Genomic DNA, 22,365 nt, shown 5'->3' with positions numbered 1-22,365 from the left:
ATGAAAGTTTCCTTTTAAAAATGTATTTATTTATTTATTTATTTGGAGAGAAAGAGAGAGAAAGAGCAGGGCAGGGACAGAGAGAAGGAGAGAATCCCAAGCAGGTTCTGCGCTATCTGTGCAGAGCCTGATGCAGGGCTCCATCTCACGAACCCCAAGACCATGACCTGAACTAATCAAGAGTCAGACGCTTAACCATCTGAGCCACCAGGCACCCCATTCATCCGTGACAGTTTTATCATGAGATTGCAGCTATATCTTCAGGCTCCACTTCTAATTCTAGTTCTTTTGCTATTTCCTCCACTGAAGTCAGGAATCCCTCAAAGTTATCCATGAGGGTTGAAATCAACTTCTGCCAAACTCCTATTAATGTTGACCTTTTGACTGCCTACAATGAAATCACAAATGTTAATGGCATCTTGAATGGTGAATCCTTTTCAGGTTTTCAACTTTGCCCAGATCCATCAGAGAAATCATTATCTATGGCAGCTATGGCTTTACAAGATGTAGCTGTTAAAATAAAAAGATCTGAAAGTCAAAATGACTCCTTGATCCATGGGGCTGCAGAAGAGATGTGTTAGCAGGCACGAAAACATTATGTCATTGTACATTTCTATCAGAGCTCTTGGGTGACCAGGTGCATTGTCAGTGAGCAATAATATTTTGAAAGGAATCTTTTTTTCTGACGTCTCAACAGTGGCCTTAAAATATTCAATAAATCACATAGTAAAGAGATATGCTCTCATCCAGGCTTTGTTTTTCCATTTAGAATTTTCAGAATGGTTAATAAGCATTGGCTTCAATTTAAAATCACCAGCTGTGTTAGCCACTAACAAGAGAGAGTCAACTTGTCCTTTGAAGCTAGCAATTGACATCTCCTCCCTGGCTATGAAGTCCTAGATGGCATCTTCTTCCAATAGAAAGCTGCTTTGTCTATGTTGAAAAATCTGTTGTTTAGTGTAGCCATCTTCATGAATTATATTAGCTAGTTCTGGGTAACTTTCTGCAACTTCTCATCATCATTTGCTGCTTCACCTTGCACTTTTGTGTTATGGAAACAGCTTCTTTCCTTTAACCTCATGAACCAACCTCTGCTAGCTTAAAACTTTTCTTCTTCAATTTCACCACCTCTCTCAGTCTTCACAGAACTGAAATTTAAGACCTTGCTCTGGATTAGGCTTTGGTTTTTAAGGGAATGTTGTGGTTGGCTTGATCTTCTTTCTAGACCACTAAAAGTTTCTCTATTAGCAGCAAAAAGGCTGTTTTTCTTTCTCATCATTTGTGTGTTCACTCGAATGGCACTTTTAATCTCCTTCAAGAACACTTCCTTTACATTTGCAACTTGGCTTTTTGGTACAATAGGCCTAGCTTTTGGCTTATCTTGGAATTTGACACAGCCTCTTCACTAAGCTGAATCACTTGTAGCTTTTGATTTAAAGTGAGAGATGCGTGGGGCGCCTGGGTGGCGCAGTCGGTTAAGCGTCGGACTTCAGCCAGGTCACGATCTCGCGGTCCGTGAGTTTGAGCCCCGCGTCGGGCTCTGGGCTCTGGGCTGATGGCTCAGAGCCTGGAGCCTGTTTCCGATTCTGTGTCTCCCTCTCTCTCTGCCCCTCCCCCGTTCATGCTCTGTCTCTCTCTGTCCCAAAAATAAATAAACGGTGAAAAACAAAAATTAAAGTGAGAGATGCGTACCCCTGCCTTTCACTTGAACACTTAGGCCATTACAGGGTTATTAACTGGCCTAATTTCAATTATTATTGTGTCTCAGGAAACAGGGAAACCTAGGAAAGGAGAGGGGACAGGAGGCTCAATGGGTGGAGCAGTCAGAACACACACATTTATAGATTAAGTTTCCCATCTTATGTAGGTGCAGTTGGTGCACCCCCAAAAATTACAATAGTAACATCAAAGATAACTGATCACAGGATAAAGAAGATATGGTGTGTACACACACACACACACACACACACACACACACACACACACACACAATGGGAATATTACTCAGACATAAAAAAGAATGAGATCTTGCCATCTGTGACAACTTGGATCTAAAAAAAGCAAAACAAATAAAGAAAAAAACAGAAACAAACACAGAGAGGGGGATGGGCAAAATAGGTGAAGGGGAGTGGGAGATACAGGCTTCCGGTTATGGAATAAATAAGTCATGGCAGCAGGGGACATCTGGCTGGCTCAGTCATTAGAGCATGTGAATCTTGATCTCGGGCTCGTGAGTTCAAGCCCCACACTGAGCATAGAGCTCACCAAAAAAAAAAAAAAAAAAAAAAAGTAAAAAAGTCACAGGGATAAAAGGAACATAACAGGAACTATAGTTCATGGCTATATTAATATAGCTTTATAACAGTTTTGTATGACGACAGATGGTAGCTACACTTGTGAGCATAGCATAATATACAGACTCGGGGAATCACTATGTTGTAATACTGAAATTACCGTGACATTGTGTCAACTATATTTCAATTATATAAAAGAGCTCAGGGGCTCCTGGGTGACTCTGTTCCTTAAGCATCCAACTCTCTGTTTCGGCCCAGGTCTCATGATCTCACAGTTCATGAGTATGAGCCCGGTGTTGGGCTCCACTCTGATAGTGTGGAGCCTGCTAGGGATTCTCATTCTCTCTCTCTCTCTGCCCCTCCCTTGCTTGATCTCTGTCTCAAAATAAACAAATTTAAAAAAATTAAAGAACTCATTGATCACAGATCACCATAACAAATAATGAAAAAGTCTGAAATACTACAATTACCAAAATGTGACACAGAGGTACAAAGTGAGCAAATGCTGTTCGAGAAATGTCACCGACAGGTTTGTTCAACACCATAAAATTTGAATTTTGTAAAAATTTGTAAAATTGAATTGAATTTGTAAAAAACACAATATTTGCAAAGCACAATAAAATGAAGCGCAATAAAACAAGGTATGCCTGTACTTAAACTAACAAGGGTAGTTTTTCATACCATCTCCAATTATCAGTTCCAAACCTCTAATTCTCTTTAAAAAAAAAAATTTTTTTTAGATTTATTTACTTTTGAGAGTCAGAGACAGACAGGGCACAAGTAGGGGAGGGGCAGAGAGAGAATGAGACACAGAATCCGAGCAGGCTCCAGGTTCTGAGCTGTCAGCACAAAGCCCAACGCGGGGCTCGGACTCACAAACCGTGAGATCATGACCTGAGCTGAAGTCAGACGCTCAATCAACTGGGCCACCCAGGCGCCCCTCTAATTCTCTTTTTAGATAAAGCTTTTCAAGATGAGAAACATAAACCATAGTAAAAACTGTAATATGAACTGGCAGCATGCCAAGCTGCCTCTACAAGTTTGATAAATATTCACAATGGTGATTATACCAAGTTATTATTTGCATGCAGAGGTTTTCCTTCCTCAAAACATCTTGATCTTAGCATTCTGGGTTTCACTAGATTAAAAGCAGAAGTGAATCCTATTACAAGGCCACTTCCCTTTTCTGAATAATTGGGTTTAAATAGTTTGATGGCTTTCCAGGTTGGAGGTCCCAGCTGCTAAAATCCGGAGGACTCAGTTTATGGGTTCATGCATGCACAGTCCACTGGCATCTTTGTGCTTTGAAGAGCTGTTAGACCTCACAGGGTAGAGGTGAGCTGAAGAAGGTGTCACAGAGGAGAAAGGCAGTCCCCCACATAGGTCACAATTGTGTAGCTGTGTACATTGCCCAGGCTGTATCCCTTATAGCATTTGGCAAATAATAAAGGCTCATTTTTCCTTCAATTTACTTTTAAAATCCTTACTGTTACCTATATAAACAATATATTGCCATGAACAACGAACTGCCACGGGTTGAAACACTACACTTGTAACTAAGGTCTCTAAAATTGGGTCATATCAAATCTATAACCATGAAACTAAGAAGCATTTCCTTTCAGCGTTCACACCAATATACCCGCCACTCAGCAGAACATGTGCACCAGGGGGTGGGGTGGGAGAGAAGCATAGACAGTAATCGTGGTGACCTGATAAATGAGGTATCACCACTCAAGTATCTGCCACCTAGAACTCCTTTAACCTCGCTTCTATCTCCCTCCCCCACACATCACATTCTCAAGACACTACATGAATTGATCTAAGAACTGATAATGAAAAGGATTCAAAATGAGGAATCAAACTTGCCTCCCAATTCCCCAAATCTGTAAGGTCCCTTTAGGATCTATCTACAAGTGTACTTTTGCTCACAGGAGAATGAAACAAATTACTCTCAGCCACGGTAATCTTCACTCATTCTTAAAAGGTCATGTTGAAAACTACACTACAGGTATTAATATAAAAACTGTAACTTTAAAGTAACACGGTTAATATGTCAGTCGACAAAACTGGACAGGAAAAGACCATAAAGAAATGTAAAAACCCCACTACTTCAGTTAGCATGATGCTTTAATATTAAAATATTCACAAAATGTTGGGGGGAGGGGGATTTTGTCGGAGACTAACTTCTCATAAGCCTGTGGCAATTTAAGGCACTACGGTAAGACCCACGCAGCGGGAATGAGACGCTGTCATCTGCGCTGACACCAAGACAGTTAAACAACTCGATCGGAGGCAAGTGTTTCCGGCACGCCTTCTCACCTCCCTCCGCCCTGCGCTTTCCCCACCACCTCCAGTTCACCCTGGAGCACCCCGCCCTCAGGTGCCAAGTCACAAGTGCAAAAGAAACTTACTCTTCTCTGGACAGAGGGGCCTGGCCAAGTCTCCAGGCCCTTGGCCAGCGGGCTCCGACACGGATTCGGAACCAGGCTCAGGCCCCGCTCCTTCCTGGCCTCGCGGCCCTTCGGGGCCCTGGCGGGGCGCCCCCAAACCTGCGCCAAGCAGGTGCCCCTCACCGCCCGCCCAGGCACCCCGTCCCACCACGCAGCCCCGCACCTGAGGATGTTGTCTGCGTAGGTGAGCAACAGCTTGGAGGCCTCCAGAAAGGTCTCTGGCGTGTTCTGGCACAGCTCGGCCACAGCCGGGGAAGCAGAGCCCGAAGAGCTGCCCAACGCGGCTGCCGCCATGCTTGAGCGCCCGCGGCCGTCGCCGCCCCTCGCGCGCCGCGTCCCGCACTGAGCAGGCGCCACAGCGCGCGGCCTCCTCTGCGGCTGGCCAGGAAGGGCGGGGCGCTGGGCCGGGAGGTGGGGCGCGGGGGGTGGGGGCGTTCTGGGAAGGTCGACGGTTTGGACCTGGAGGGACGGGGGCGTCGTTGCCAGGCCCTGGGGGTCCAATCAGAAACTAGGGGCGGGGTGCTTGGTCGTCCTGGCATGGGCGCTTCGGCGAGGAGGGCCCAGGAAGCGGGTGTTGGCCTGTGCTGGCCGATGGGTCGCAAAATCCCAGGTCCTTCGGCGTCCCAGAGTGGGTTTCGATTGAGCCACGAAGGTGGGTAACCCCCACGTACGTCTAACCACGCCTTTTACCCCCAAACAAAACAATCTTACCGCTTCCTCCTTGTAGACGGCCAGGCATTCCTAAATACGTGTGAATGAAAGACCTCAAGGAAAGAGCAACAAATGTTCCAAACCTAATGGGTGTCTATAAACTCTGCTGGGTTTCTGGTATATAGATTCTTTTTAGAATTAGACGAGTGATTGAAAATCCTTTTTCATAAGTACCAGCTCAAATAGTATGATGTTGCTCTAAAGAAGTTTTTAAACCACAAGTTCAACATAGTGAGTTGTGGGCTCAATTTACCGTGTATATTTACCAGTATAAAACATATATACAATAACGACAAAAAGGAATAGACTAAAATGGGGGGGGGGGACAATAAAAAATAGTCATCTCATATAGTGTGGGTAGGTATTGTGAGTTTGTTTTGAAGTTAGATCATGTGATTAATTTCCTTTATTCCTTTTAGAAGATAGTCCTAACTTATTTAATCCGTTCTTGGCCTCACCATGGCCTTGAAAGTGTACTTTTACCAACGGCTTCCTTCTTTGCAGACAAACATTTCCAAACTTCAACAAATATTTATCTTGACCTTATGTTTTTAAGGTAAATTATTTGCGTAAGTAGCTTCTTTAAATGTTCTTGATGCTTTATCTTCTATTTGCTTTTTACATTTGAAGTTTTCTTTCAGTACTTCTGAGCAAGACCTTGAGTTATGCTGTCTGCTTCAATTACCATTCATCTGCCAGAAACATGGGGAAAGTTTTAAATAAATATGTAGGTTTTTGGACCAGCTTCCAGGACTAGTGTGTTTAACTGATAGTATGTTCCTAGCTGCTGTAACTAAAATTTTCAGTGACTTAACACAAGAGAAATTTCTTTCTTGCTCACAGAACAGTTTAGTAAAGCAGGTATCTTTAGTCAATGGGCAGCTTTCCTCTGTGTAATAATTTGGACTCTCAGGCTCCTTCCATCCTGTAGAATAGCAGTCAACAAACATTTTTTGTAAAGGGCCAGACTATAAATGCTTAAGGCTCTGTGGCTTTAGGGTCTCTTAGGGTCCCTGTTTCAACTCTTTACTTCTGTCTTTGTACTTGTAGTTCTATAGACAATACTCTAAAATAAATGGGTATGCCTGTGTTCCCATGAAACTCTGTTTACAAAAACAGCTTGCTGGATTGGGCCTGTAGTTTGCTATTCCTGCCATAGAGCCTCAGAGACTTCTGTATTTAGTTGGTGTTTGGGCAAAAAAGAAGACATACCTGCTTCTTAACCACATGGGCCCCAAAGGATACTAAAACCTTGGTTTGCAAGCATAATTTTTTCCAGAAACATGCTTGGAATCCAAAGCACTTGTATATCAAAGCAAATTTCCCCATATGAAATAATGGAAATTCAGATGATTTGTTCCACAACCCAAAAATAGTCTGTAATGTAATATAAAATAATAAAGACAATAGAAAATATAAAGAAAAATAAACAAATTAATCTGCACTTACCTTTGAAAACCTTCATGGCTTCATGGTGAGGGAGACAAGAGATGGGAGGGTTATTGTGTAGGACAACTTTCACTGTCACTAATGAAATCATGCTATCTATTGGCTCAACGGAATCTTTTTCTTTTCATGCAACTTTAACAAGAAATCTTTCCAATGATACTTGCTTTTGCCTCCTTATGAGGATTTCACGGAAATGTGACATTGCATTGTCATTAAACAGATTCATCGCTCACACTGCTACAGCCTTATTTGGGTGGTGCTTTCCTACAGAATTTTGCAGTTTCCTACATTTTACACATCTCCCTAATCTCATTTGAAGTAAGGGATTCCTCTGCCTTTTTCTCCTCCTCCTCTGCAGATAAGATCACCTCCATAACCTCTTGCTGTTGCTTGCAATACAGATCCATCAGTTGATCGGTGGTCATCATGGTTTGAGACTGAGTGTGGGAGACGATCACCCACAATCCCACAGAGAGAGACAGAACGATTGGCTCAGTTCTAATCATGTGACTTTCAGTGTTACGTAGTACTCCTATTGCATACTTGTAAGACATCGCTCGTTTATAAAGTAAAAATTTGTTAGAGATGTTTCCTCATCTTGTGGAACACTCGCAGAACAAGTTACTCACCATCTAAGGTTTTACTGGTATAGCATTTTCTCTACCATATAATTGAGAAAAGGAAGCCCCATCTAGATAAAAGAGGGAAGGCTGGGAAATTTAGTTCCTAGCTGGACATGTACCCACAACTCTAAAGGATAAAAGGTGCAGGGAGGGGGGCCTGGAGTTATAACTAGCTGTCTCTACCACAAACTATAGTCACCTTAATTTGAGGTGGGTTTTTTTTTTCACATTTATTTATCCTTATAATAGCATAAGATTATTACATACTATGTAGTACTTTATTTTACTTTTAAAGAAATAGAACACTTTTTGTTTTCAAATAAATTCTTGGGAGGGAAACCAGTATATATAAAACACCAAAGTGGAGATGCTCTAGAATTGAAGCAGGAGAGTGTGGGTGGCAGGAAGGATAGAATGCCATCAACTGAGCCTGCCCTTTGACGGAGATAATGTCCATCAGGCATCTTTGTGGGGAACACGCAAACACAGTGTGAAAACCAATGCCATAAAGTTAATACTGTGATAATAATGCAGGGTCTAGAAAATCATGGAAATCATCATTTCAAGGGTAATTCAGTAAGTTATTGTTTATCTTAGATCACCTGAAATTTAAATCCTTCCAAATTACTGTTTACCAATGTTTCTGCTGAAGTTCTTGAGTAACTACAATCTCTCTTGGTTACCACCATTTATGCAACTGTTAAGAGAATTTATTATTAAAAAAAAAGAGAATTTATTATAAAGGACTTTGACTCATTCTTTTCCCTGTCTGCTTCTTCCACTAAGTCAAGTTGAAAATATTTTGATTTTTCAGTTCCTTTAGAAAAGTTGAAGATAGTAAGCTACTCTTAATTTCTTTATGCTCACCATTGCTTCACACAACTAATGGGTGTTCCAATATTAAATCAGCATTGAACTTTCTATTCTTTTACTTGGCTTTTGTTTTTTTTTCTCCAAATAATTTTTTTCAGTATTCCTGCTTTAAGTACACCATTGTTAAAGTTGACACATGGTGGCACTATTCTTAAATAGAATAGAACAAAGAAATAACCCATTAAATTTCCCCAGGATCAGTTTTGCCATAAAAAAGAAAACATTGACCTCAATAAAGACTATAGCACAGAGAGGGGTTGAAGCCTTTCAGGAATTGGTGTAGTGACTTATTATGGTATGATTGCATTAAGTGATTACCCAACAACTATTTAGTGAGCACCTGTTGTGTACAAAGCAGTCTGAGATGGAGGACATAAGAGACTTTTATTCTAGTAGGAAAGACAAAACTAATGATAATATCTTGCATACAGACAGCCCCCGAGCTGATGAGACAAAAGTTACTATGAAAAGAAAAAGAAGTCATTTGGTAAAAAACACAAAATAGTGTGTGTATACTAACCGATAGAAGGGTATGTGCTTATTGGTTTATTTCATAATTCAGTCAGTCACCAAATATTTATGAAATGGCTACTGAATCCCAGGCACTGTGCTAGGGGCTGTGAAGCAGTGAATCAGATGAGCATGAGCCCTGCTTTCATAGAAGTCCTAATGAGTTCACAGCAGTGGTTAGATCGGCAGCAGCAGCATCACCAGCAAGGAATATGGTACTAGACCCTAGTACAGCTATTGGAATATCATAAGAATTCCTACCTCTTTCCAAACCAAAGGAAAGGAGATCACAGGTAGAAATAAAAATGAAATGACTTTTTGGTGGTTTTACTTTTCTACAGTATTTTAATTGATTTGTCTAGATCCAAGATAATCTTGTGATATTACAAAAGAAAAACCAAGCAGCACATTAAAACTGTTTCATAGGAGTTTGGCTTCAAAGAATATATTGTAGGTCTTTTCCCACTGTAATTTAAACATATCATAAAGCAATGGAAAGGGACAGCAAGTTTGCATATTTCTACTAACCAAGTTTTAGTTATTTTATAACCACATGTGTTTGTTTAATCCCTCTGAAATTAACTCTATAATTAATGAATGAAGGTCATGCTAAGAAGTAACTGAATAGGCCTAGGATCAAGGATGACTCAAGGTCACATTGGGCTTTCCTAAACTATTTTAGGCAAAGTACATTTCCAAGCTCATTTAAATCCAGTACTTGACCAAAATTCTTCTCTAGAGCTGGGAAAGAAGGCAGAGCATTCAAAAACAATCATTCGAGAGACACTGTCCAGAAAGAAACAAATATGGCTGGGAGGTTCAAATGCAGATTGTATGTTCAACCTTTTATCTAAAGAAGAAAAAAAGGAGGTGCCTGGGTGGCTCAATTGGTTAAGCATCTGGCTTTTTTTTTTTTTTTTAATGTTTATTTATTTTTGAGAGACAGAGCACAAGCAGGGGAGTGGCAGAGAAAGAGGGAGACACAGAATCGGAGGCAGTCTCCAGGCTCTGAGCTGTGAGCACGGAGCCTGACACAGGGCTCGAACCCACAACAACTGTGAGATCATGACCTGAGCCAAAGTCAGATGCTTAACGGACTGATCCACCCAGGTGCCCCAATATCTGACTCTTGATATTGGCTCAGGTGGTGATCTCAGAGTCATGAGACTGAGCTTTGAGTTGGGTATTCTGTCTCCCTTTCTCTGCCCCTTCCCTGCTTGAGCATGCTCTCTCCCAAAATAAATAAATAAACTCAAAAAAATAAAGAAGAAAAAAGGACATAAACCTCACACCTGGGACAGCATGTGAACAACAGATGGTCATCTAAATAAGTATCTTGCTGATTTCTTGCTTTTTACAATTTCATGTTCTATTTTCATAGATTCACAGCTAGCTCTGAGTAAATGAAGTTATTATATTTTTTAGACACTTAGAAATAAATGTCTACACGGGGCGCCTGGGTGGCGCAGTCGGTTAAGCGTCCGACTTCAGCCAGGTCATGATCTCACGGTCCGTGAGTTCGAGCCCCGCGTCGGGCTCTGGGCTGATGGTTCAGAGCCTGGAGCCTGTTTCCGATTCTGTGTCTCCCTCTCTGCCCCTCCCCCATTCATGCTCTGTCTCTCTCTGTCCCAAAAAATAAATAAACGTTGAAAAAAAAATTTTTTTTAAAGAAATAAATGTCTACAATCTCTATTCTTGTCTCCATTAAATTTTTTAAAAAATATTTTTATTTTGTATTTATTTTTTAGAGTAATCTCTAAACCCCAACACGGGGCTCAAACTCCCCATCCCAAGATCAAGAATCTCATGCTCCACCAACTCACTGCCAGGCGCCCCTTCTTGTCTCTGTTCGTTGGACATCCATGTGGCATTTTGAGCCCTGCCCCAATGCATACACACGCACACGCACACACACACACACACACACACACACACAACACATATATACATTTTTTAAATGTTTTCTTAAAAAAATTTTTTTTAATGTTTTATTTATTTTTAAGACAGAGACAGAGCATGAGTGGGGATGGGGCAGAGACGGAAGGAGACACAGAATCTGAAGCAGGCTCCAGGCTGTGAGCTGTCAGCACAGAACCTGACGCGGGGCTCGAACTCACGAACTGTGAGATCACGACCTGAGCCGAAGTCGTTCACTCAACCGACTGAACCACCCAGGCACCCCAAAATGTTTTTTTTCTTTATAATATGAAATTTATTGTCAAATTGGTTTCCATACAACACCCAGTGCTCATCCCAACAGGTAATGTTTTCATTTTTTAGAGAGCACAAGCAGGGCAAGAGCAGGGAGAGGGGGGACAGACCACCTGAAGCAGGCTGGGTTTGAACTCACAAATCAGGAGATCATGACCTGAGCCACAGTCAGATCCTCAACCGACTGAGCCCCTCAGGTGACTCATTACATAAAATATAAATATTTTGTGTGTGTATATATATATATATATATATACACACACACATACACACACATAAATATAAGTGGATATATGCCATCTTGTAACCTGTCATCTCCTAACATACTTTTAACATTTTTCTATATAGTATTAACTTACAAAATTATCTTAAATGGCTGCATAGCTTTTAGATGTACTGCAAAATAACCCATTTCCTGATGTTGGGCATTTTGGTTAGTTCTACTTTACTATTATAAACAACCTTAGAAGGAACAGTAACAACTTTGAGGCTCCTGTAGTTTCCTTAATTCTTTACAAAGATTTCAGTAGAATATGGCGGTGTCCCTTCTTCCACAAGATGGAACTATCTGGACATCATCTTTACCGACAAAACAAAAGTCCTTTTTTTGATGGGCAAAAGGGCTACCTCACCGCGTTCTGTGCGCGTTCTTGTCTAGCTTACAGTCAGTGAAGTCGAGGGAGGGGAGGTTCCTCCCTAGCAAGCTGAGCGCCGCCACCTCCCAGGGTCTGACCTCCGTCAAGGTGACAGAGAAAGAGCAACCGGCAGCCCCCACCCCCCACACGTAGCGCGTGCGTGGGCGCGCGCATGAGCGGACGTGCGAATGCAGAGGGCGGCTGCGCGGCCAGTGCGACGCCTGGTGAAGGTATCAGCGGCGTGCTAGCGTTCTCCTTCCGCCTCTCCACCGGCAGATCGGGTGGGGGTTGGATCGGGAAAGGGGAGTCTGATGATCTTCGCCTGACTTCTCTTCCTCTAGCCATGCTTTCTTAGTGTGTGTGGTGGTGCTTGAGAGGCAGGGGGTGGGGGGAGAGGGGGAGAGGGAGGGAGGGAGGGGAGGGAGGAGTTGGCCACGCCCCTCACTTCCCGTCTTCTGATGAAAAACCCTAATTATCTCCACGTTTTGAAGATCAGTAAAGTTCACTTACCCGTACCTCAGAGAATAGGCCTTGAAGTGGTTTTTTTGTGTGTGTGTGTGTGCCACTGATGCCAGAAATAGTTAGAATAAGGCCTCGATAATCCTGAAAAAGGCTCCTTCCTTTATGCAGCCCCTAAAGGGCTGGAAATGCCTTTGTAATTTACCTAGTGTAATTCTTTTTTGGTGAATTGAGTCATCATTTCACCTCTTCATCTTGGAATGTGAGGGTACTTACAATCAAAAAAAGGAACTCCAAATGGTTCGTTTAATAAGTATAAATTAAAATGATGTTAACGTTATTTTCTCTGTGTTCATTAACAGTTCACACCCAGCACCTGAAAGAACGTTTCTGCTATTGTTTCCTAGGCCTATAAGCTATTTAAACAACAGTGGTTACCTCCTGGGCGTGTTGTGATGTACAGGAATGTGTTTATGATCATCTGAATCTCAACCATGTTGTCAAATTGCTTGCAAAATTTCTTAAAAATTACAAGCCCTCATCTATATTCAAGATTATGCCAGCAATTAATAGGAAATAAAAGGAGGTTTTTTGGAACTGTGCCAACATCCAGAATTCGTAGGCGGGTTGTCATTACAGGCATTGGTTTAGTGACTCCTCTTGGTGTTGGAACGCAGCTGGTATGGGATCGTCTTATCCGGGGAGAGAGTGGAATTGTTTCACTGGTCGGTGAAGAATATAAGAGTATCCCTTGCAGTGTTGCTGCTTTAGTGCCAAGAGGTTGTGCTGACGGTCAGTTCAACGAACAAAACTTTGTATCCAGGTCAGATATCAAGTCCATGTCTTCTCCCACCATTATGGCCATTGGGGCTGCAGAGTTAGCCATGAAAGATTCTGACTGGCATCCTCAATCAGAAGCCGATCGAGTGGCTACTGGCGTTGCAATTGGCATGGGAATGGTTCCTCTTGAAGTTGTTTCTGAAACTGCTTTGATGTTTCAGACAAAAGGTTACAGTAAAGTCAGCCCATTCTTTGTCCCGAAGATTCTGGTCAATATGGCAGCAGGGCAGGTCAGCATTCGATATAAACTCAAGGGCCCCAATCATGCAGTGTCTACAGCCTGTACCACAGGAGCTCATGCCGTGGGAGACTCTTTTAGATTTATAGCCCATGGTGATGCTGATGTGATGGTGGCTGGAGGTGCAGATTCTTGCATTAGCCCTTTATCTCTTGCTGGGTTTTCCAGAGCCCGTGCTCTGAGCACAAACTCTGATCCTAAGCTGGCCTGTCGGCCGTTTCACCCCAAGAGAGATGGTTTTGTAATGGGAGAAGGTGCAGCTGTGATGGTACTGGAGGAACACGATCATGCTGTTCAACGAGGGGCCCGGATCTATGCAGAAGTTTTGGGCTATGGCCTCTCAGGTGATGCCGGTCACATAACTGCACCTGATCCCGAAGGAGAAGGCGCCTTAAGGTAAAGACTTGCTGTTTTATTTAAAATATTTCTTCACATAAGGCATCTTAATTGGAATCTCAAATTAGGGGAAATTGTAGTATCTGCCTCTGGTACACAGTATCTTTGGTGTTTTTCCGTTTTAAAAAGGTTTTGAATTCTTTGCTTCAACACGTTTGAAATATTTGAAAGCTTTTAACCATCCTTAATAAAAATTGGATTTTAGTTAAGGCCAGTAAAGTTTTGAGAAAGGCCATGTGTGTCTTTGCCAACTTTTCATACTTTCAATTGTGCTTAACAGCTGTCAGAGTGCTCCCTCCCACAGTCCTCCTCTTTGGCCCTTCATCAGACTCAGACAGTAAAGTCAAACCTTTCTTCTAGTTGTGTCTGGTCTTTGCACCATTTCAACAGGGTTCTACTATTACTAAATCAGGACTTCCTAACTTGTAACTATCCAGGGATATTAAAATGCAGATTCTGATTCTAGGTCTAGGGTGGTGGTTGAGATTCTGCATTTCTAACAATCTCCCATGATGCTGATGCTGATGCTGCTGGTCTGAGGACCACACTTTGAAAAACAAGTTGATATTGCATAAGAGATAATTAAGTTAAAAAAAATCCGTTAATGTGTTAGCTAATAGGTTAGCCTGCTTAGATCATAATTTTTTTTTTATGTTTATTTTTGACAGAGCGCCAGCAGGGAAGGGGCAGAGAGAGAGAGAGAGAGAGAGAGAGAGAGAGAGGAAGGGAGACACAGAATCCAAAGCAGGCTCCAGGCTCTGAGCTGTCAGCACAGAGCCCGATATGGGGCCCAAACTCACAAACCGTGAGATCATGACCTGAGCTGAAGTTGGACACTTAACCGACTGACCCACTCAGGCGCCCCGATCATATTATGTTTTAACCAGTCAAATTGACCAGGGGTTGGCAAACCTTTTCTGTAAAGGGACAAAGAGTATTTTCAGCTTTGTGGACCATAGGGTCTCTGTCACAATTACTCAATTGTGTCTTCTCTTGTGAAAGCAGCCATAGACAATACATAAATGAATGGGCGTGATCTAGTGAAACTGGAGTTTACCCTTGAACAAGGGGTCACTGACCCCCATGCAGTCAAAAATTTAATGTATAACTTTTGACTCCTCCAAAACTTAACTAATAGCCTACTGTTTACAAAAAAGCCTTACTGGTAACATAAACAGCCAATGAGCACATATTTTATATACATATTATGTACTATATTCTCACATGGTAAGCTAGAGACAAGAAAATGTTATTAAGAAAATCATAAAGAACAGAAAATACATTTACAGGATAGTTACATAAAAAATCCGCAGGTGGACTCACCCATATTATTTAAGGGTCAACTGTATTTGTAAAAGCAGGTATCTGGCTAGAGCCATAGTTTACTGACCCACTGAATTATCCTTTTGAGTTTCAGTAAGTAGTTGCTGGTGCTAGAAATGTCAAACATAGTAGCCAGGTAGATGCAGAAATAGTTGTATTTAGGTGAAAGTTCAAATTACATTCTAAGCTGCCTCTTAAGGAAATATATGCAACCCAGAGATCAGGATCTAAAAAAGAGGGTGTTGACATTCCTGAGATTTTCAAAGGTTCTTCGAGAGAAAAGTTTTATTTTCGTATTTGTTTGTTTTGGCTTGGCTTTATACTTGCTCACTTACTTAGAATTCTTATAGCTTAAATAGAATTTTGAAAGGTTATTTGTTAAAAACGTTTATTTATTTTGAGAGAGAGAGTGTGAGCGGGGTAGGGGCAGAGAGTGAGAGAGAGAGAATCCCAACTAGAGCCTGACGCAGGCCTGTGAGACAATGACCCGAACTGAAATCGAGTCGGACGCTCAACCAGCTGAGCCACCCAGGTGCCCCTTGAAAGGTTATCTGAAGCACCAAAGTATTGGTACAGACGTTTTTAGATTATTGGGAAATATGCCAAGTTTTACATTTAAATATGAGAAGAAAATTAAAACATGGTTATAAAATTTTTCTCCCTATTTGGAATCACTACACACACACACACACACACACACACACACATCCCACTGATGAAAGATTCCTAGGGTGGCTCAGTCAGTTGGGTGGTTGGGCATCTGCCTTTGGCTCAGGTCATGATCTCACAGTTGGCGAGTATGAGCCCCGCATCGGGCTCTGTGCTGTCAGCGCACAGCCTGCTCTGGTTCATCTGTCCCCTTCTCTCTCCCCATCTCCTGCTCCTGCTTGCTGTTCCTCTTAAAGAATAAACATTAAAAAATTAAAAAGAAAGAAAAGAAAGAAAGAAAAGAAAGAAAGAAAGAGAAAGAAAGAAAGAAAGAAAGAAAGAAAGAAAGAAAGAAAGAAAGATTGCTAGAAGAAAAACTATTCTAGGCTGAGTCAATGTGGTTTTTCTCCCAGGGAAAGATATCAATCCAAATAAATGGAAATATATTTTATTAGAGGTTTTAAAACCCATAGGCTTGTGTATTTATCTCATGGTGTTGAATTAGTCCAGGGTACTAGGCAGGTGGCATGCTAATGCGTATGGTAATCCAAGTTGGGGTTTTGTTATTAGAGCAAAAGATTCTTTTTATCCTGTATATATGTGTATTTCTTTCTCATAGGCCATATAATGACTCGTGTGTTAAAATTAGACTTAGTTCTGATCATTTTTTTCCCTATTTTATTAGATGTATGGCTGCAGCTGTAAAAGATGCAAGTGTACAACCTGAAGAGATATCCTATGTCAATGCACATGCTACTTCCACACCATTGGGAGATGCTGCTGAAAACAAAGCTATCAAACATCTTTTCAAAGACCATACCCGTGCCCTTGCGGTTTCTTCAACTAAGGGAGCCACGGGACATCTGTTGGGAGCTGCAGGGGCAGTTGAGGCAGCTTTTACTGCTCTGGCTTGTTATTATCAAAAACTACCACCTACTTTAAACCTGGATTGTACAGAACCAGAATTTGATCTCAATTATGTTCCACTAAAGGCACAAGAATGGAAAATTGAGAAAAGACGTATTGGACTCACCAATTCCTTTGGTTTTGGTGGTACTAACGCAACACTTTGTATTGCTGCCATGTAGGGCAAATCTTTTTTTTTTTTTCTTTTTTAGGGGCAAATCATTTGTAATTAGACATTGATTTTTAAAAATGTTATAAACTATCTTAGGTGAAGAAATAAAATGTCTATAGAAATGTATCAATATTTATCTCTATATATCTATATAGATATATATATTAATGCCCAGATAACCTTTATCTGTGTCAGGATTTTTCACCCCTGCCACTACTGATATCTTGGGCAGGATAATTCTTTGTTGGGGGAAGGGGAGGTATCCTATATATTATCGGATGCTTTGCAGCATCCTTGTCTTGACCCACAAGATTCCAGTAGCACCCTCTTCTCTAGTTGTGACAACCAAAAATGTCTCTAGACCTTGCCAGGTGTTTTCTGGGTGGCAAAATAGTCCCCGTATGAGAAACACTGATCTATATTTTCCTCATACTCTTGGTCAAACAACTCTTTGATATTTCACCTGCTCTTGTCCCTTCCACAAACATTTGGTGAGTAGCTGCTCTGTGCTAGGCAAGGTTGTTGCACTGTACCACCCCAGGCTTACCATTCGCATATAACATAAGGGGAAGGAATGTGCATATAACTGGGAGTTTGCATCATTGAGCAATATTCTTTGAATAAAGCAGTCATCCAACGATGAGCTGTTTACCCCTTCTACCTTTGTTTTTTTTTTTAACCTTTATTTATTATTGAGAGACAGAGAGACACAGAGCGTGAGCAGGGAAGGGGAAGAGAGAGGGGAGACAACAGAACCCGAAGCAGGCTCCAGGCTCTGAGCTGTCAGCACAGAGCCCGACGCAGGGCTCGAACTCATGAACTGTGAGATCATGCTCTGAGCCGAAGTCGGTCGCCCAACTAACTAAGCCACTCAGGTGTCCCCCCCCCTCCTCTTTTCTTCATACTATCTATACAGAGATAAAATTAGTGAAATTTCCCTAAACTCCCAAGTCATGAGTTCTCTGAAAGGAGGAGGTAAAATTGGTTTGGTGTTTCTTATTCTTCTTGTACTTATGGTGGCACCTAATGATTCATGGAGACAAAGGTCCTCGGGAAGTGGGGCAGCTCAGGGCATTAACCAGCTCAATAACTCCCTTTACTGGGTTTTTCCCCCTTTCGTCTCCTCCCTCCCTGATTTTTAATCCTACTCCCAGGAATCACCTCCCAAACTAACCACCTTGTGTTAGGCTCTGCTTTGTGGGGGACTCAAACTAAGACCAGAAGTATCTGTTGCAATGGGGGTTTATGTAGCAAAGGGATAGAGTGAATAAGGGGATAAATGGAATGTGTATATTTCTGCAGGAGTGAATAGTGTTCCACACATTTTAACAGGCTGAATATATTGCCTACCCATAGACCTTTGCTATAGCACTTTATCCCTTATGTGCCTAGGGCTGCAGCCCTGTTCATTCAGCTATACTCAGTTTTGTCATTGGCACATATTAATTTATTCAACTGAAATTTGTTGGGTTCTAACTATGGACCTGGTTTTGTACTGGCCACCAATGATAAAGGGATGTGTCAGGGAAGGTTTCCTAAAAGAAGCTGAGCCCATAACAGTGAATAGGTCTCAGCTAGGTTAAGGGGAAGATAGGGAAGGCAGAACAGTATTTCAGCCAGGAGGGATAGTGTGAAAAGGTTAGAAATGTTCGAACATTTGTACTGAACACAAATACATAATGGCCTCAGATAGGGGGTGGGGGGAGTAGGAGATAAAGCCAGAAAGTCTGGTGGAAGACAGGTCACAAAGAACCTTACAAGTTTTGTTAAGGATATAAAAGTAATGGGAAGTCATTCAAGGTAAGGGTCTGATGGTTTTGTAAGGGGTCAAGCTGAACTACATACATTTCCTAGAATTCTCTCTACTGTATGTTTTTGGTCAGTGCTGGCCATAAGACATTTCTTGTGGGAGATTTGGAGTGGGGAAGTGAAGCAGCCTCCTTTTTATAGCAGATACATGTTGTGGCTTTGCTGGCTCACCTTGATGAGAAGGCAGTGGCTGAGCCTTGCAACTGCTTCCCCTTCTGTCGGCTCTTCCTTCAGCTTCCTTGACTTCTCGGCCAGGTGTGTGTCTAACTCCATGGTAATGAAGGGCCGCAGCTTTGCCCCATACCACCAAGGTCACAGGCAGCAAGGTCTAAGAGGCTTCAGTTCATTCTTGTGGTTGTGAGTTCTAGCTTGTTATTGAGGGGTTACATCCATTTTCCCTTTCCAACTGGCTGCCCTGTGGACTTCAGATTCCAGCAACAGAAGATTAACAGGTGAACATCCAGTTCTCATAATTGTGTAAGGTCAAAATTCTATAACAAGTATCTATGTCTGCATACCTACATCTATTTTAGTGGTTCTCTTTCTCTGAGCCCCGACTGATATATGTGAAGAAAAATGGGAGTTACTGGGAGTAACTTAATCACTCTTTTGGAAACATCACTCGGGCTTTAGAGTGAAGAACAGATTGGAGGGAAGCTTGATTCCTAAAAGAAAATCCAGTCAGAAGGGTATTACAAAACCCAGGTAAGAAAAGATGGTGGCCTGGATGAGGAATCTTATTCCAAGATTATGCCAAAGTTGAATATCGTGTTTTGTTTTCTTAAATCAACTAAGGCATAATTTATATATAATAAAATGCACCTAGTTTAAGTGTACAGTTAAATAAGCTTTGACAAAGATGTACACACAACTCATGTAACTGCCACAATCGAAATACGGAACATTTCCATGACCACAAAAATTCTCATTCCCCTTGGCAGTCAACTCCCCACCCAGCCACCCCCCCCACCCCAGCTCCAGACAATCACTGAAGAGCTTTCTGTTACTATAGAGAAGGTCTGCCTTTTCTAGAATTTTATATATATGGAATCATACAGAGTATACTTTTAGTATCTGGCTTCTTTCACTCAGTGTTTCTGAGCTTTTTCAATGTTATTGAGTATATCAATAATTCATTCCATCTATTGCTGACTTTTCAAAATTCTTCAGTCAATATAGATACCCTTCACTTTTCCTGTCCCTAATCCCCACTTAACTTGTTATAACATTTTACTTTATCTCACTATTATTTTTAAATGAATATGTATTGCCTTTTGAACAAAATATGTGTTTTTTTTTTTTTCCAACATTTATTTATTTTTGGGACAGAGAGAGACAGAGCATGAACGGGGGAGGAGCAGAGAGAGAGGGAGACACAGAATCGGAAACAGGCTCCAGGCTCTGAGCCATCAGCCCAGAGCCTGATGCGGGGCTCGAACTCCCGGACCGCGAGATCGTGACCTGGCTGAAGTCGGACGCTTAACCGACTGCGCCACCCAGGCGCCCCAAAAGATGTGTTTTTAAAAATATACTGGAACTGTGAGAGCTTTTAAAGCAAAGAATCCTTCCTCTGAAAATCACAAATGTATAAGGATTTAACAAAGGATATATATACAGATAGCATATATATATATATGTATGTATATGTGTGTGTGTATGTATGTATATATCTATATATATACTCCTATTACTGAGAATACTACAAATGTCTAGAAATTTGAGAATTACTTCCTATGGTCTAGTGCCAAGTGTATATAACTAATTTTAGACCCAATTATCCTCTCCCCTCTATCCCACCAGAGTTTTTACAGTTAAAGAAAAAGGTAGAGGAACTTAAGATAATAAAAATAATAACAGTTAGCTTTTATGTTAATTCAGGTCCCCTGAGAAACAGACACTGAGACAGGATTTTCTGTTCAAGAAATTCATTGGGGGAAAGGCCCGTGAAGGACAGAGAAAGAAAGCTGGAGAAAGCAGAGAGTATCCTGCGACTCAGCCAAGAGTTCCCTCCATAAGGAATGAAAGAGGGGATTGGTAGAAGGGTCTCAGACTGAAGTATCATTCTAAGAAAGCTTTGGCCAGGCTAATGAAGAGTTGCTGATTAAAATCTCTTGTTAAAGGAGTTCCACAATTCTCAGAACAGGCCTTCATTAGTACCTATACCATGCTTGGTGAGTGGCTGGGAGCTGCCTGGGCACAGCAGGAGATCTGAGCTGTATCCTTTAAAAAATGTTTATTAGTTTATTTTTGAGAGAGAGTGTGTGCATGAGCAGGGGAGGGGCAGAGAAAGAGAGAGAGAGAGAATCTTAAGCACATTCTGTGCTGTCAGCAGAGCCTGGCGAGGGGCTCGATCCCATGAACTGCAAGATCATGACCTGAGCCCAAATCAAGAGTCCGACACCTCACCAGCTGAGCCAACCAGAGGCCCTTGAGCTGTATTTTTAATGGTCAGCAAACTCTACTTCTTACGCCAAAGAGATCAACTTCTTCAAGTTCAGGGGGAGGCTCCTCCATGGTTCCTGTGGCCTCTCTTTCTGAGGGAAACCTTTGAAGAGGAAGGTTAGTGGGACAAACAGTAGCTCCTAGTGCTGTGGTAGGTTTCAGGTCCTCATCCTCTCTCTAATCCATTATTCATTCCAAATCCCCCGCCCCCCCCACACATACACACTCAGCTGTTATCTTGGCAAGCCTTGCTGGCTCCCCTGGTGCTGTGACTCAAACTTTCACTCCTGACAGCCTGGGGCCTTGGCAATCATACCACACCTTTTTTTCAGACAGCATTTGCTGTTTGTGTCTAGAACACTGGAATCAGGAGGCAAGGAAACACGGGAAGGTGCCCAAGTACACCTCCTAGATTCGACACATATTCTCCCTGTCTTCATCGTAAAGCAGCACCACCTTCTTCAGCTGATTAGGATCAAATACCACAGCCAGCGTGTTGACTTTCCGGACCCTGGGCACAGGGAGTCCAAAGTGTCCTAGTGGTAAGTACACTTTGTTGTTCAATGAGACACTTTCTGTGTCTCCTGGTAAGAGTCTGTATACCCTGTAGAGACCAGAATTTTTAGCACTGAGGAGCTCAGAGTTGCAAGGATGGGAGGCACAAAATTCCCCATTGTGCCTGGGTCACTGGGAGCGATGGTAAGCAGGGCTGCTCCCGTTCCCTCTCCACACGCAAAGGTTGTGTTCTCTTTGCTGGGGACTGAGCCCCACATAGAAGTATAGAAGTCTTTCATGTAGGAATATACTGCATCCTGGGGATGGCACCGCATTCACGATATTGCCTCTGAGTTGCTGATTCAGGTGTGCCTTTAGAGGGCTGTTCCAGCATTCTCTGAGGCTGGCTGCTTCAGGATGGTATAACATGTAATATAACTCAGGGAGCCCATGCCCATGTCACCAGCTGACTCCCATGGTCAATCTCCTGTGCTGTGCAGGAACGCCCTCTGCTTAGTATTGGAGGAGGTCATCACGAGGACACGTGTGTCACATAAATAACCAAATTTCCATGTTGATTACATTGTAATGAACCTTATCATATCTTTTTAAGTCTTTTCTCCTTTACAGAATGTTATTGTTTTTACTCTGATGCCTTTGCGAAGGTGTTCATGCAGACAAGGAGATTCATGGAAAAGACGGACAACTACAGGTTTCTGATAACTAAAGTCATACTACTGAACTGAGTAAGAATTTACAGAACTCTAATGGAAAAACTGATGAGGATGACTGTAATTTTTATGACTTTTTATTGGAAACATTATAGGTTTTTTTTTTTTTTTATGTTTTGATTTTCCAGATTTCAGGAAACCTTTTCTGTT

The 22,365-nt window shown here is 42.0% G+C and overlaps 2 protein-coding genes across 9 annotated transcripts in view; one reads left to right on the top strand and one right to left on the bottom strand.

Annotated features, from left to right (window-relative positions):
* NGLY1 (N-glycanase 1) overlaps positions 1-5,089 on the bottom strand; it is a 64,628-nt gene extending 59,539 nt beyond the window's left edge. For all 4 annotated transcript variants that reach the window (XM_040480029.1, XM_040480030.1, XM_040480032.1 and 1 more), the window contains exon 1: positions 4,908-5,089. In XM_040480029.1, coding sequence (XP_040335963.1) covers positions 4,908-5,038 — 131 coding nt within the window. In that variant the 5' untranslated portion in view covers positions 5,039-5,089. The remainder of the gene's footprint in view (positions 1-4,907) is intronic.
* On the top strand, positions 4,654-17,376 carry OXSM (3-oxoacyl-ACP synthase, mitochondrial). 5 transcript variants are annotated; one of them, XM_040480035.1, is made up of 3 exons: positions 4,654-4,928; positions 12,578-13,689; positions 16,346-17,376. In XM_040480035.1, exons 2-3 carry the CDS (start codon positions 12,710-12,712, stop codon positions 16,746-16,748), a joined length of 1,383 nt encoding a protein of 460 aa, XP_040335969.1. In that variant the 5' UTR covers positions 4,654-4,928; positions 12,578-12,709; the 3' UTR covers positions 16,749-17,376. The 5 variants fall into 5 exon arrangements, with proteins under 5 accessions (XP_040335969.1, XP_040335971.1, XP_040335968.1 ...); XM_040480037.1 differs by lacking the exon at positions 4,654-4,928 and adding an exon at positions 5,304-5,396; XM_040480034.1 differs by lacking the exon at positions 4,654-4,928 and adding an exon at positions 11,401-11,986.
* The last annotated feature ends 4,989 nt before the right edge of the window (positions 17,377-22,365 follow it).

The sequence above is a fragment of the Herpailurus yagouaroundi genome, unplaced genomic scaffold (assembly GCF_014898765.1).
Source record: "Herpailurus yagouaroundi ecotype Mexico unplaced genomic scaffold, PumYag 159, whole genome shotgun sequence".
Taxonomy (NCBI): domain Eukaryota; kingdom Metazoa; phylum Chordata; class Mammalia; order Carnivora; family Felidae; genus Herpailurus; species Herpailurus yagouaroundi.
This window is presented reverse-complemented; position numbering and strand designations above follow the sequence as displayed.

Bases quoted from the DNA above. Each gene is read 5' to 3' on its own strand.
- OXSM (XM_040480035.1), top strand. From the start codon at position 12,710: ATGTTGTCAAATTGCTTGCAAAATTTCTTAAAAATTACAAGCCCTCAT. The intron at 13,690-16,345 runs GTAAAGACTTGC...CTATTTTATTAG, and splicing joins GAAGGAGAAGGCGCCTTAAG to ATGTATGGCTGCAGCTGTAA.